Genomic DNA, 17,283 nt, shown 5'->3' with positions numbered 1-17,283 from the left:
TCTACTTTCTTTCTCATCTGGATGTCAAACTATAATAGATATTAAAAAAAATAAACATGAAATTAATTCTAACACTCACATTACCCTAATTAGAAATTATCAGATATTTTGAACCATTTTAAAAAATAAACGGTTAGAGGGTTAATAAAAGATTTATTATTAAATTAAAAGGTATAAATGTTGTGTTGAATTTTTGCTTCATTAAATGTAAAATTTAATTTATTAGTAAATTTATTTATATTCATTTCATTTATTTGTTTATCAAAAAGGTTTATAAAACATTAATATAGTGTTGTTATAAGATTCATAAAAACATCGATAATACTTATTAACATTTTTAAAATATAACTGTTAAACTTTCCTTGTTTAGAGTAGAAGGTTAAGTTTTTTTCCTCTAGAAGGTTCGGATATTTTACATCAGTGGTGGTCCAGCAGCTGGATCTGAAGGTGCGCCTGGAGGCTTACCTGGTGGATCTGCAGGTGGACCTGGAGGTTCTTCAGGTGTATCTGGAGGTTCTTCAGGTTCACCTTGAGGTTCTTCAGGTGGACCTGGAAGTTTTTCAGGCGGAGAAGATTCCCCAGGTGAATCCGGAGGGTTTTCAGGTCCTCCACTTTGACATCCAGCTCGGTTAGGCCAATCACAAGCCAATATTTTTGGATTGAAGTGAGTTCCAGGTCCACAGGACGATATAAAGTTTCCAGGGCATGAATAAAACTTTGTGCAATCATTTGGATGAGGAGCACGTTTTTCTTCATTGCTACATTGCGCCAAAGAAGCTAAAATAAAAGTAAAACTTATTTATTAAAGACGTTTAAAAAAATACGAATATGAAAATGGTATATAGAATAAAAAAAGTTACCGGTATACTAAAACGTGTCAAAATGCTTCCGCGCTTTAATTCTTTATTTCTATAATTTCGTGAGACCATTTATTCAAGTGTTGTTTCCACAATATTTTTCTTACAACTTTGCAAAATTTAAAAGCTAATAAAAGGTCCAGTTACATCTAGATATTTAATCTGAAATGTTTTAAATAATAAAAGCCACCAAGAATTAACAATGGACTTCGACCTTCGCAAATTCAACCTTTATTGAAGAAAATGTTATCCGTCAACTAAAAAAATATTTTTTTGTTCCTGTAAATCGACCTTATTTCTCACATTCACGTATTTCCCACATTGACTCGAATTCTCACATGCAGAAACCTTTGAACAGGGCGTTGGCCAATAGCCATCGGAACATCAACGCCGCATTTTATAGGCAGCTTATAAATGAGCGTCTTAAGGCGGCTCCACACACAACGGAAAAACCGAAAGCATTCCTTGAGGCGAACCCAAAAATGTGGGGGTCTACACACACTACGAAATATATGAACGTCATCCTTCTTCATCTTCTCGTGCCACTCCTATCGGAGATTGGAAATCATCATGGCCACTGCGACTTTGTTAGCAGCGCGCCTAAAAAGTTCAATCGAACTACACCCGAACCATTCACGTAGATTACGAAGCCACGATATTTTTCTTCTTCCCACACTTCTTTTGCCCTTAATTTTGCCCTGCATGATATTTCTTAAAAGTTCGTACTTTTCACCTCTCACAATGTGCCCCAAGTATTCCATCTTTCTAGTTTTTATCTCATTTAGAATTTCGCATCTTTTGTCTAAAGTTTGGAGTACTTGCGTGTTAGTGACGCGGTCCATCCATGATATTCTGAGAATGCGCCTATAGCACCACATCTCGAAAGCTTCGATGTTTTTTGTGGTCAACTGTTTTAGTATCCAAGCCTCTACTCCATACAACAGGGTAGAAAAGACATAACACCGCAGCATTCGTATTCGTAACTTTATATTGATATCACGATTGCAAAAGAGTTTGCGCATTCTATTAAAGACTGATCTAGCGATTTCTATTCTACATCTAATCTCTTTTGTTTGATCAGTATCGTCTGTGATCCAAGCACCTAGATATTTATAACAGGACACACGCTCAATCGTTGTATTGTCTATTACAAGATTAGCTCTGATGTTCTTTGATTTCGTGATTACCATAAATTTAGTTTTTTTCAAATTAATTTTCAAGCCGTAACTGTTACAGTATATATTGAGACTTTGAACGAGATGTTGTAGTTCTACTAGCGTTCCCGTTAGGAGAACCGTATCGTCAGCATACCTTATATTGTTGATCGTCTCACCATTTATTATCAGACCAAGATCTTCTTCCTCGAGTGCTTGTTCACAAATAGCTTCACTATACAGATAGCTTCATCCTTAATGCACTTCATTTTGTCTGTTCGCACAATGGAGTCAACAACCAACAACAGCTCTAGCTGTTGTTGGTTTTTTGTTAGCTATCGAAAGTAATGAAAAAAAAAAAGTGAAGCGAGAGTTGAGAGTTGTGAAGTTGTGTATTTGGTGAATTCAGACGAAGAGAACAGATGCTAAAGAGATAGTGAAGGTGGATAACTGGAGGAGATTAGCCAAGGAAAGGGATGGTTGAAGGCGTATGCTGGGAGAGTACAGGGCCTGACGTGGGCTGTAGCCCAACAGGAGGTTATATTATAGAGAGAGTTATAGTATAGTATAGTATAGTATATAGTGTAGTATAGTATAGTAAGGTATAGTATAGTATAGTATAGTATAGTATAGTATAGTATAGTATAGTATAGTATAGTATAGTATAGTATAGTATAGTATAGTATAGTATAGTATAGTATAGTATAGTATAGTATAGTATAGTATAGTATAGTATAGTATAGTATAGTATAGTATAGTATAGTATAGTATAGTATAGTACAGTATAGTGTAGTATAGTATAGTAAACTGAATAAAAACTTTTGTTGTTTTTTGTGTTTGGTTTTCGTGCTATGTGGAGGGGGTTTAACGGCGGATCGTTACATCTGAGACATTTTGGAGGAACGTGTAGTTCCATACGTGGGATTTATTGGTGATGCCTTTATTTTAATCCATGATAATGCATGATGCCATATCGCACGAGTCACCACCACCTATCTGACTGACATCGGTATACCTACCATATCGGTATACCTAATAAATTGACCTGCGTTGAGCCCGGACGTAAATCCAATAGGACGTTTGGGATGAGCTTAAACAAAGGTCCCGGACAGAAATCATGCACCAGGGAGCATAATGGAATCGAGAGTAGCGCTTAATGATTAATGAGAACAATGAATCAATCATTTATTAGAAAAGTCATCTGATTTACGCGAAATCGATTGGACAGTGTAATTAGTAGTTAGAATTCCTTTTTGTAGGTAATTGATGATTTCTCTGTTCAAATCGTCTTTCTTGCGTCGTTCCAATCATGAATATTTTGGAAACTCTGTTCGCATTGCATAATTCTGTTTTTATAATGCATCCTACAAATAATGCAATAGAAGTTTTTGTGAGTTCAATAATAAAGTTTTTGTTCGTACATTACATATTTTTATTTTTATGCTTCTTACATTTAAACCGAAGGTGTAATCTCAAATCTCGCTTTTGAGTCGATTGTTTTGCACTCAAGTGTAAGTATATTTAAAATGTCATAATAAAATAAATTTTATTGCGTGTAATAAATTATATATAAATATTATATTCATTTCATTTGCTTTTAACAGAGCAAACTCAATCATTCGTATTGAACATAAAATATGAAATTAAATAATTTGTTTTTCAAATGAATGGAATTAAATTTTAAATTTTAAAAATTGTTTGATGCCTACTTATCATCGCCTAATTACTCAACGGTCTTCTCATATGGCTTTTACTTTTTTTTGTAATTATTTTGTGTATGTTGATAACACGTTTTCTTGTTGTTGGTATCCGCTGTCTCACTTGTTACTTGTCACCGCTCCCTGTACACTTGTTAACCCTTTCCATTCAGATGATCCCATTTGGGATCATAGCAATGTTTTCTGCTTTAGCGGCAAAGAAAACTATTTATGTCGATTTGGCGAACGGTATTGCGTTGCCTCACCTTCCTACTAGATGACGCTGCATTAATTTATTTGACAATTTTTTGACAATTTGACAATCAGTAAGCGTTAGTCACATTTCAAAGTAAAACTTCGTAGTGAAACAACGATCATCAATTCACTGTAAATTTCCAATCATTCTAAGGTGATTAATTAAATTGAACCAGTAATTGCACGAAAAAAATTATTTTGCTTCTTACATTGTTTTTATTTAATAATTTGCATTATAGTTTGCCCATATTTATAACATTGTTTAGGTAAACATTATAAATATCAATGAATCCAAATGGAATCATTGGGCCGTTGTGGAGGTCAACAAATGGCATCATTGGGAAGTCGTGTGAATTTTGTTTCTGTCAATAAAATACAAAAGTACAACATACTTTTTAATTTCAAATGCATCGTGTTCAAAACTACCAAAACCAAACTTTCTTTTTGGAAACTGCAAAATCTGTCCCAGAAAGAGGTAGTTGGTCTTCTTGACGACTCTAATATCGAATTTGATGTTGATAACGAGGAAGGCTCTTTGAAAGCAGAACTAATTGACAAAATTCAAAAAGAAGAATTATTGAAAAATATTGTTGACAATAGCTTGAACACCCAAGTTACAGAGAATATGGAAGAAAAACCTGTTGAAGAAATTACAGAAGATCCACAGACACGACATGCCAAAAAAACCATAAAAAAATCAACTTGGACAGACAACAATTTAATTGATGTAAACAACGAATAGAGTGGTGATTTTTCGGTTGATGAAAATATTTATACGCCTCTCCAATATTTTAAAATGTTTTGTGACAATAATGAAAAATTGTTATGGGCTTGCTTTAAGATGAAGCTAAAAAGAACAATGCCGCACCAAAATCAAAACAGGCTGGAGATTTCAAATCCGACATTTAGAGATGCATTAAAGGAAACTAGTATGTTGAACACACAAGACAACCCAGAAGAAATGTGAAAAGGTTTCAGAAATGCCATAGAAACCTCTGAAGAAAGAACCAGAACCAAAAAAAGATTATCAACAGAAAACACTGGATGAAAGACCAAACGCTGCAACTTCTCGAAGAGCGAAGGAGAATCAAATCTCTCATATATCACAATGACAGCAACAAAAATGAATTAGCAAGGTTAAATAGAGAAATTAAAAGAGCATGTAGGGATGATAAAAATAAACATATAAATGAAGAATGCGAAGAACTAGAGAGACATGCAAACCGGTACGAATCCCATGAGCTATATAATAAAGTCCGTTATCTATACAGGGATAGATATCGGACCAATCACACCAACAATAATGGATCAAAACCAACATATTATAAATGACGAGAAAGGGATTACGGAGGTATAGAGAAAATATTGTCAAAGTCTATATGCTGATGATCCCCGGAATGCAAATCACGATGAGTTCACTGCAGAGAGAGAGCCAAACATTCTAAAGTCAGAGGTAGAAAAAGCAATCAAAAAGATAAAAAATAAAAAATTTCCTGGCCCACACCAGATCACCGCAGAAGTTTTAAAAGAGACTGGAGATGTTGAAATAAATGCTATGCATGTGATCTACAAAAAGATTTGGGAAACCGGAGAGTGGCCCAACGACTGGACAATATCCACTTTCACCCCTATATTCAAAAAAGATTCCGCTAGATTGCAGCAATTACAGAACTCCATGGTCCATGGTCCATACTGCCCACCTGCCACATATTGAAATGGGAACAGCCCACCACTTAATTCAACTAATTAGAAGTTTATATGAAAATAATGAGTGCGCAGTAAAAATAAACAACACCCATTTCGATCATTTTAGAACAGAAGCAGGTGTAAGGCAGGGATGCATAATCTCGCCAACTCTGTTTAATATCTACAGCGAACACATTATGCGAAAGGTACTAGACGGATGGAAGGGTGGAATATCAGTAGGATGTCAAAAAATTAGTAACTTGAGATATGCTGATAATACTTTAATAATCGCGGCAAATCAAGAAGAAATGGAAGACATAATGAGATGTCTGGAGGAAAAAAGCAAAATATATGGACTAAAGCTAAATAGGAGTAAGACAAAGATCATGATAGTGGACAGAACTCCGAATAATCTTCAATAAATTAAAGAAATTGGGGCTTTGAAGTAGTAAATAGTTTCATATACCTGAGATCCCTAATAACAAATGACGGAAGGTGTGACAGAGAGATACGTAGAAAGTTGAATATTGCTAGAACAGCTACGATGAAACTGGTAACAATTTGGAAAAACTCTAGCATAACAATACACACAAAACTAAGGCTAATAAGGGTACTCATTTTTCCGATAGCCACATATGCATTCGAAACGTGGACCTTAAAGAAAGCGGATAAAAATAAACTAGACGCTTTTGAAATGTGGGTAAACCGTCGCATGTTAAGAATATCCTGGATTGATCATCGCACTATCGTATCGATATTAGAACAACTTAAAGTAAAGGATATATTGCTTAAACAAATACAACAGGGATATTTGCAGTATTTTGGACACATTGCTAGAAGCACAGGTACGATAGAAAAACTGATAGTCGAGGGTAGAGTTGAAGGAAAGACACCTAGGGGAAGATCTCCAAGCCGTTGGGTGGATCAAACAAAAATATTGATTAACCAAGGGTTACATGAGCCGAACAACTAGCCCAGGACAGGGAAGGATGGAGGGAAATTGTGAAAAAACTGTAAAGACCTGATGGTGTCACCACATCCCAAAAGGAAATAGAACTGAGGAGGAGGAGGACAATGATATTATTAAAAATTGTGCTGAGCAGACAAACTTGTATTCTGCGCAAAAAGGCAGTAAACATATTGATACAAATGCAGCGGAGATAGAGCAGTTCTTTGGCATACATGTATTGAGTGGAATTGTTCGTGTTCCTTCGTATAGACTGTATGGGGCAGAAGAAACGCGATATAATACGATAGCTGATATCATGTCACGTAATGGTTTTGATAAACTACGAGCATATTTTTACGTCAACGATAATTTTAAAGTCTCGTCTAGCAACAATGACAAATTATATAAAGTAAAACCTTTCATTGAAAAAGTTCGCAAAATATAATTAAGATAGAACCTGAGGAATTCAACAGCATCGATGAGTTTATTATACTATTCAAAGGACATAGCAATCTAAAGCAATATATAAAAAATAAACCTTATAAATGGGGCATAAAATTTTTTGCAAGAGTAGGACGTAGTGGCGTACTATACGATTTTGAGATGTGGAGAAAGAAACAGTCCAAGATGAATCAGGTTTTGGAATTAGTGGGGAAATAGTACTGCAGTTGGTCAGAAATCTGCCAAACCACATGAATTTCAAGATTTTCACGGATAATTGGTTCACATCTTATAATCTACTTATTAGTCCGAAAGAACGGAGCTTCCTTGCTGCAGAGACTGTAAGAACTGGGCGGCTGGCAGGTTGTCATTTTCAGAAAGCAAAGTTCTAATGACAAAAGGTCGTGGATCCTGTGATGTAAAAATAGACAGCGAAAAAATATTACTGCTCTCAAATGGTATGACAATAAGTCCGTCATCGAACTATATAGGAAAATATTCTTTTGATAAAGTGAAGAGATGGTGCGACAAGAGCAAAACCTATGTAGAAATCGAACGGCCAGCAATTGTCAAAGAATATAATATTTTGATGGGGGTGTGATTTGCATGACATGATTGTGGAACTATATAGAATCAAAATCAAACCAAAAAGATTCTATTTAAGAATAATATTTAATCTTATTGATACATGTATTGTCAACTCCAGGAGTACCGAAGACACTGCAAACCCTTCTCCAATTCAAATCTCAAGTTGGACATGCGTTACTGAAAGCTGGAAAGTCCAACACAAAAAACAACGACGTCCTTCTCAAGAGTTTACACCAAATAAGAGACAAGTAATGCATCCTGCACCAGTGCAAGATGTTCGATTTGATGGCGTAAGACACTGGCCACTAAATGATCAAAATCGCACAAGATGCAAATTATATAAAGTCTTAATCTAGAATAAAATGTTCTAAGTACAATTTTTTTTATGTTTAAACAATAATAAAAATTATTTTTATAGTTTCCATGTACAAAATTAAATTTTTAACCAATGGTTTACCAGACCACTATATCAAGTGTTATAAATGGATAATTCAGGTCCCACCAACGCCAGATGATTCCAAATGGGAATTTTTTTTTGAGTTTGAAGACTCTAGGATGCAAAATTTTTACAAAAGTTATCAACAATTATTTTTTCTTGTATCGTCTCCTATAACATACATTTTGTTCAACAAAATTGATTGAAAAAAAAATAATTTGGGCTGGAAAGGGTTAAACAGTAAAACTTATTTCTTTTTTAATTAAGTATAACAATAGTGTTATTATTATCCTGCATAAACAATAAATACTGGATATATGTAAATAAATACAGACAAAACAGTAAAGAAAACATTGTAAGTTTCGTTAAGTACCAAAAAGCTAAAGAGAAAAAACCAACCGGAGAGAATAAATATTGTTCTGAAGCTATTTTCTTGTGGCATGTTAGAGTAATTACTATTTAAATGGGTATAAGCCACAATTAAACGTTAAGGTAAGTTTATTGACGTTTCAATTTCCACTTCGGAAAATAGATATTAGAATATAAATATTCTTATTTCAATAAGAATAAATAAAGAATAAAGCAATTCATAGTTTTATGTATAGATAATAATATGCTACTGACTATGTTGTTAAGTTAAAAATTTACCTTTTAGAAAACATGAGAATAAAATACCTAATACCAATACCACTTTCTTTTTCATGATGGAAAATTTTATTTGAAAACTGTATTTCTAGCGAAGTACGGCTTCTTTTATAGCTAAAAATTTTGATGTTATTATTTTAAAGTGACACCTACATTTGATTGTTTAATATTAAAATCGTAAAGTATCTTATATACAGGGTGTGTGACGAATTATTAAAGGCCTGATTAAAAGTTGGTCTCCGAATAAATGCAAGCAAATCTTAAGATCAAACGAAATTACCTGAAGTTCGATCTTGATTATATGAGGCCTCATCGAAATAAATAAATAAATTGTAGTATCTCCGCCTATGGCTAATTACTCACCTTTTAAAGTTAAACTATTAACAACCACTCGAAACCTCTTCTCAGCATCTCTGGTCTATACTCTTCAGTCTATTTGAAAGTTGTTGTTGCAACATATTATGGGCATTTTTCCAAAATGTTAGGGTGGGTTGGGACTTATTTATTTCGATGAGGCCTCATATAATCAAGATCGAACTTCAGGTAAGTTCGTTTGATCTTAAGATTATATTCGGCCTCATCTCATAAATAAATAAATTGTAGATGTTTAAAGTCGTTGCAACAACTTTATTATAATAATGCCCAACATATTATATGTTCCTAAAATGTAAAGTTCGTATCTAAAAATGCCCTGAGGCAATTAGTTAACACATTACATAACATAATCCAACCTTAACTAAATGTATATTCTAAAATCCTTATAAATATTATATATAGTATAAATCAGGTTCTTTTTACCTATTTAAAATTGTATTGCAAATTCTTTATTAAAACTAAGGGCCTATTGTAAATTTTTTGCAAGTTTCTTAAAATTCTTCGTCTCACCTGCCGCCAACTTATAGTGTCAAAACTGACCCTTTTCCTAGCTGCCGCAGAGGTTGCGGCGTGGCGTGTGCTATGTGCTTTAAACTGACTTATATCCAGGCCACTCTGTTGTAGAATAAATTTGATCTATCTACCAATGGTTTGTGGAGTGGCCTTAAGAAAAGGTTTCTTATGAGTCAGTAATAAAGCTCTGCATGATCCTCTTAAATCTTTTGTCTTTTTCAAATGATTGTTTCAATGTTAAATATTTATGACGTTCAGATAATTTTTGTGTGCAAAAAAATCAAATTTTATAGCTGGGCAAGCAGATATAAAAGTTCGCGAAATTTTTTCAAATTTTCTAGTTTTACACTCCGGTAGTTGCAAAAAATATTAAGCGTCTTTAGAATCTTCAATTTTTTGCTGTTAGGTAATGTTATTGTCAAATTATTTGAGTCAAAAGTAAACCCCAAATATGTGCACACATTTGCAGGAGTAATTTTGCTTTCAGTATGATTAATTAAAAACCTAAATGTGTTAGTATTTCTACAGTTAATTTTTCATTATATTCACACTCTTTATATGATTTTCCTAGAATCAGAAAATCATCCAAATATACTGTTAAAAGATCCCCCTTTTCTGTTAGAATTCCTACAATAGGTTTTAATATCTTTGTAAATATTTTAGGTGCACAACTTAAACCAAAAGGCAAAACAGTTGTATTCGTATAAAGTGCTATTAAATGAAAATCTTAAATGTTTACGATGAGATGTTTGTATCGGTATTAAATGGTAAGCATCTTTTAAATCAATTTTGACATGAACAACCTTGAGATATAACTCTGACAACTTTATTATCTTCTATCTTAAAATGTACATTTCCAACAATTTTATTAAAATTTTTAAGATATAAAATAAGATGGTATGATCCATCTGATTTTGGAATTGCAAAAACCTTGGAAATATGCTGATCATCACTATGATCAACATTAGATATTGCACCACTAAGCATTAATTTGTTTATAAGGTTTGTAATAATTTGTTTTGGTTTCTTTGCAAGTGGGATAATCATACCTCGTATGTATGTTAATACCTTTTTGTTGCCCTGATTTCTTCAATTCTTTCGCCGTCTTGACCTTATTGTCAAGATCATTACCAAAAGGCGATTCAGTGATTGTGGTATCCTTTAATACATCTGCCATTTCTTTATTTAAATTAATGGCTATTAGTTCTCTTCGCGATATTGACTCTGAATAATGAATGTTTGTCAATAAGCGGCTGGCATCGCTATACTCTTTATTTCCTCCCTCCTTTTCACCAAGCATGTTTGTTAAAGCTATTCCTATAACTGCCATATGAGCATCAATTTATTACTGGAGCAGTACTAAATGAGCATCTTTGCGAAGTGTGGAGTCACTTACTGCTACTTTTACTTCCGGATTTATATCTAGAGGAGCCACTAGCTTGCAGATATCTTCTTCTAGTCCGGAAGTTAAAATATGAGCCTATCGAGCGGCAATCTGTTTGTATGGAGCTTGCAACTGATATTTTTACTTTATTATCATCACCCAGAATTGATAAAATGTCTTCTTGCAATCCAAGAGGCACTACATTCTATCTGGCCTGAACCTATTTATTTCAAACCATATGCTTAAGTTTGTCACTACAAACTGTATTATAGATATTATTATTCACCGTATTATTTTTATCACAAACAATATTCATTATCAGGATAAGTTCCCCGAATATTTCCTCTACAAATTTTGTTATTCCAACAAATATTTTGTCCTGAATATTTGTCATCACAAACAAATATTTCTTCTGCATAATTTTTTTTTTTTTTTTGGTATTAACAACTATATTGGCGACCATCAAACGATAGGTTTCTCTGTTTTGTGCCGCATGTATTATGTTCGCAGCTTCTGGTATTTGAAACCATGAAGAATAAATAAAAAATTTATTAACTAAGCCACTATTGTTTATATTCGCCATCACAGACAAATATTAATTGTGAATATTTCGGTCAGGTGTCAACACAAACATCTATAGTAGGTAAGTTTATTTGTTATTCTTAATAACAATTTTCTATTTACACATGTGATAATATTACATACACAATAATATATATATTATTGACGATCATTTGTCATCACAACCAAATATTTACTTAGATAATTTCCAAAGTGATAGAAGAAAACATGAAAAAATTTTTATAATTAATCCACTATTGTTAATATTCGTCATCACAGACAAATGTTAATCGTGAATATTTTAGTCAGGTGTCATCACAAACACCTATAATAGGTAAGTTTATTTGTTGTTCTTAATAACAATTTTTTATTTACACATGTGATAATATTATATATATATATGGTATTACCAACTATATTATTGACGATATTTGTCATCACAAACAAATATTTACTTGGATACTTTCCATCGTGAACGAAGAAAAAATGAAAAAATTTATAAAGTATTCCAATATTGTTAGTATTCGTCATCACAGACAAATGTTAATTGTGAATATTTTAGTCAGGTGTCATCACAAACACCTATAGTAGAGGTGTCATCACAAACACCAATAGTAGGTAAGTTTATTTGTTGTTCTTAAAAACAATTTTTTATTTACACATGTGATAATATCATATATACGGTATTACCAACTATATTATTGACGATATTTGTCATCACAAACAAATATTTATTTGAATAATTTCTAAAAAGAAGGAAGAAAAAATGAAAATTTTTATAAGTATTCCAATATTGTTAATATTCGTTATCACAGACAAATGTTAATTGTGAATATTTTAGTCAGGTGTCATCACAAACACCTATAGTAGAGGTGTCATCACAAACACCTATAGTAGGTAAGTTTATTTGTTGTTCTTAATAACAATTTTTTATTTACACATGTGATAATATTATATATGGTATTACCAACTATATTATTGAAGATATTTGTCCTAACAAACAAATATTTATTTGGATAATTTCCAAAAAGAAGTAAGAAAAAATGAAAATTTTTATAAGTATTCCAATATTGTTAATATTCGTCATCACAGACAAATGTTAATTATGACTATTTTAGTCAGGTGTCATCACAAACACCTATAGTAGAGGTGTCATCACAAACACCTATAGTAGAGGTGTCCTCACAAACACCTATAGTAGGTAAGTTTATTTGTTGTTCTTAATAACAATTTTTATTTACACATGTGATAATATTATATATATGGTATTACCAACTATATTATTGACGATATTTGTCATCACAAACAAATATTTATTTGGATAATTTCCAAAAAGAAGGAAGAAAAATTGAAAATTTTTATAAGCATTCCAATATTGTTAATATTCGTCATCACAGACAAATTTTAATTGTGAATATTTTAGTCAGGTGTCATCACAAACACCTATAGTAGAGGTTTCATCACAAACACCTATAGTAGGTAAGTTTATTTGTTATTCTTAATAACAATTCTTTATTTACACATGTGATAATATTTTATATGGTATTACCAACTATATTATTGACGATATTTGTCATCATAAACAAATATTTATTTGGATAGTTTCCAAAAAGAAGGAAGAAAAAATGAAAATTTTTATAAGTATTCCAATATTGTTAATATTCGTCGTCACAGACAAATGTTAATTGTGAATATTTTAGTCAGGTGTCAACACAAACACCTATAGTAGGTAAGTTTATTTGTTATTCTTAATAACAATTTTTTATTTCCACATGTGATAATATTATATACACGGTATTACCAACTATATTATGGACGATATTTGTCATCACAAACAAATATTTACTTGAATACTTTCCAAGTGAAAGAAGAAAAAATGAAAAAAAAAATTATTAAGTATTCCAATATTGTTAGTATTCGTCATCACAGACAAATGTTAATTGTGAATATTTTAGTCAGGTGTCAACACAAACACCTATAGTAGGTAAGTTTATTTGTTATTCTTAATAACAATTTGTTATTTACACATGTGATAATATTATATACACGGTATTACCAACTATATTATTGACGATATTTGTCATCACAAACAAATATTTACTTGAATACTTTCCAAGTGAAAGAAGAAAAATTGAAAAAATTTATTAAGTATTCCAATATTGTTAATATTCGTCATGACAGACAAATATTAATTGTGAATATTTCGGTCAGGTCAACCCTGCGATAGTATTTATTACCACCTACCTTATGTACTTAGTATATTCTTATCTTAATTCCCCTCTGAGACAACAATTTTGTTAACACTTGAAACACTTTCATTATCTGAAATTTCTGCTTGAGTATCACTTTTCAAGCTCGATGTTATGAATTTGGATATGATAAATGACGCCGTGAACGATTTTTTTTTTGGTAATTCGTTGCCGAATTAATTTTACGCGCTGTGTGTGTAGCAATTATCACATAAACGAAGACTGAAGAGTATAGACCAGAGATGCTGAGAAGAGGTTTCGAGTGGTTGTTAATAATTTAACTTTAAAATGTGAGTAATTAGCCATAGGCGGAGATACTACAATTTATTTATTTATGAGATGAGGCCGAATATAATCCCAAATAATGATACATAAATATAGTGCTTTCTGCTTTGTTGTTAGGCGATGGAGTTGGGTGCCCACATTGTGACAGTGACGAACACTCCATGCTACAGCATGCTGGACGACCGATACAGTCTTTTGGGAATGTCATAATGTCCTTGCTTAGTAAAGCAGACAAACTGATCATACTTGATGACTTTACATACATTTTAAAATTAAATCTGACCCTTCTTTTGATATTCAAAATCTATTAACATTTTTTGGTCTAAAAGTAACTATAAACGATTATACTAGAATCACATCCCAGTCCAGTAGTCGCTTCGACAACATTATGACAAGTTTTTCTGAAAATATCTACAGAGTCGGCGTATTTGAACCTTGTTTTTCTGACCATCGATCTCAATTTTTATTTATTGACTCTGAGCATAAAGTTGTTGACGCTAATCAAACATTTTAACGGTTTATTACTTCTTCTGGTTTACATAAGCTTAAACGTGCGCTAGCTAATACAAAGATAGACTTTTTTTATGATATTAATAATGATCCTGATTTTTTGACAATCTTTTTTACCAAAACTTATAAGAACTTAATATTAAACTATTTTCCACTAAAAAAAGTACGACAAACTGCTGAAAAAATACTCGTGCAATGGATTAATAATGAATTAAGTTTTTACAGATCTAATCTTTTGCTTATTAAACACATTGCAGACGCCAAAGTATATAAACAACAAAAATTCGAATATAATCGACAATAACAAATTGCTAAAAAGTCAGCTTACTGTGATTTTGTTCTTCTACTTTACGTGCCATCTCCGCGACGGAGGTTGGCAATTATCATGGCTATTCTGATATTAGATGCTGCCGTCTGAATAGTTCGATTTATGTGCATCCGTACCATTCCCCCAAGTTACGCTATCATGATATTCTTCTCCTTCCTACACTTCTCTTGCCCTGGATTTTCCGTTGTATAATTAATTAAAGTATATTGTATCTTTCATGATGCATAACATGCCCCAGGTATTGCAGCCTTCTTGTCTTGATGGTTTCCAATACTTCCATTCTTTTGTTGACTCTTTTCATGACTTTGTTTGTTACATGCTCGGTCCATGATATCTTTAGGTTTCTTCTATATACCCACTGTTCAAATGCTTCCAACTTTTTAGTGGTCGACGCGATAAATGTCCATGCTTCTATCCCGTAAAGCAGAGTCTTCTCTTGCACAAAGTACCTTTCCCATTTTTTGAAGTTTGTTCGTGCTTTGTCTATTCGAACTTTGATTTCTTTGGAGTAATCGTTTGTGTGATTAATTATTGTGCCAAGATAATTGTAGTTTTTAACTTGTTCTAAAGTTTTACCGTTAATTGTCAGGATTTCATCATTATTTTGGGTTTTTGATATCCTTAAATTTAGTTTCCTTTATTTTTATTGATAATCCGTATTCTTCTCCATACACAACTATCTTGTTTATTAGCTTTTGGAGGTCTTGGAGGTCGTCTTCTATTATGATAGTATCGTCCGAATATCTAATGTTGTTAAATGGTGTTCCATTGACCTTTATTCCATTGTAATTGTTTTGCTTTGAGGACGTCCATTACCTCTTTGTGGCGGACTTTATCGAAAACCTTGTAATCTATGAAACAGACGTACATATCTTGATTCACATCCAAGCATCTCTGGATTACTACATTGAATAAAAGAGAGCTTTACGGGTACCTACTCCTCTACGGAATACAAATTGGGTTTCTTCAATATACATATCAAGTATTTGGTAAATGCGTTTTAGGATGATATTCAAAAACATTTTAAGTGTGTGAGACATCAGGCTTAAGGTGCGGTGGTGTTGCTTTCTCTAGCATTTTTCTTTTTTGGGGACAAATAAATGTTGAGTCAACCATTCATTGGGTATGTCACCCGACTAATAAATTTCATTAAAGAGCTTTAAGAGGACATCCATTTACTCGTTTTCTATTATTTTAATGATCTCAATAGGGAGTTGATCTCGTCCCTGGCTTTTTCCGTTTCTGGTGTTCTTTAGTGCATACAATATTTCTTCCTTTGTAATTTCTATACTTGTTTCTCTGTCCTCGAAAGATATGTCTTGTAGGTTTCCTCTTTTGTCATCGAAGAGCTCTTCCATATATTCTTTACTTCGTTTTAGCTTTTCTTCAGTCGTTATTATGGTATTTCCATTTTTATCTAAAAGAATTGTGTTGTGCTTTCTTTTTTGCAGCCCTGCCATTTCTTTAACCTTTTCATGTAGGTTGAATAGGTCGTATGTATTCTGAAGATCTTCTATCTCGTTACATATTTCCTCATAGTAAGTTTGTTTTGCCTCTCTTATCATTTTTCTGATTTCATTGTTAATGATTTCGTAATTGTGACTGTCTTTGTTCTTGGCTTGTCTTCTTTGGTCCATTCTGCCGAGCATTTCGTCGGTTATCCAGTTGTATCTTTTTCTTATCGGTTATTTTAATCTCTCTTTGCATGGAACGAGGAGGCAGTTTTTTAATGTTTCCCATTGTTGGTAATTTTATTACTAATTCCAATAATAAACCTAGAGACTGCAGGAAAATAGTAAATTTCGAAAGAAACAACACAAGATCCAGTTCGGTATAACCCGATCTACCTTCAGACGCCATAAATAAATTTTTTGCTACAAATGCAGAGAATATAATTACACCTCTTCTTACTAGTAATGTCAATGTCCTCTTCAATTTTTTTTTCATCCCATTGTGGAAGAAGAGGTCTCTGAAATAAGTCTCTTAGTAATTCTAATTGTAGGGACGTTCACGAAATTAATAGCAAAATTACAAAAAGAAACAAGAAACTTACCAAATAGTTTTAACACCTTTAACTCATCTTATTAATTTAATTCTATCAACTGGAGTATTTCTAGAAGTATTAAAAAACTGATAATTGGAGACCCATAAGCATTGTTTCTACTTTTGGGAAAGTGATTGAATAGATTATTAAACAACAATTTTATTACTATTGGGAGTCAAATAATTACTTTAGCAACTCACAATATGGATTCAGAAGTGCTCGTTCTGGGCAATGTAGTGATGAAACAGCTAAGATGTACCTAATAGTTACGAAAAAGTTACAAAAAAATATTTTCTGAAATATTGTTTAGAAAAAATTTAGTTACG

The 17,283-nt window shown here is 32.5% G+C and overlaps 1 protein-coding gene across 1 annotated transcript; it reads right to left on the bottom strand.

Annotated features, from left to right (window-relative positions):
• Window positions 1–142: 142 nt before the first annotated feature.
• On the bottom strand, window positions 143–8,805 carry LOC140441634 (uncharacterized). The gene is made up of 2 exons (XM_072532483.1): window positions 8,712–8,805; window positions 143–777 (listed from the first exon to the last, which is right to left on the bottom strand). The coding sequence occupies exons 1-2, from the start codon at window positions 8,764–8,766 to the stop codon at window positions 413–415; spliced, it is 420 nt and encodes a 139-aa protein (XP_072388584.1). The 5' UTR covers window positions 8,767–8,805; the 3' UTR covers window positions 143–412.
• Window positions 8,806–17,283: the final 8,478 nt, after the last annotated feature.

Source organism: Diabrotica undecimpunctata, chromosome 5 (genome assembly GCF_040954645.1).
Source record: "Diabrotica undecimpunctata isolate CICGRU chromosome 5, icDiaUnde3, whole genome shotgun sequence".
In the NCBI taxonomy this organism is placed as follows: domain Eukaryota; kingdom Metazoa; phylum Arthropoda; class Insecta; order Coleoptera; family Chrysomelidae; genus Diabrotica; species Diabrotica undecimpunctata.
Note: the sequence above shows the minus strand (reverse complement) of the source record. Positions and strands in the feature narration are given on the sequence as shown.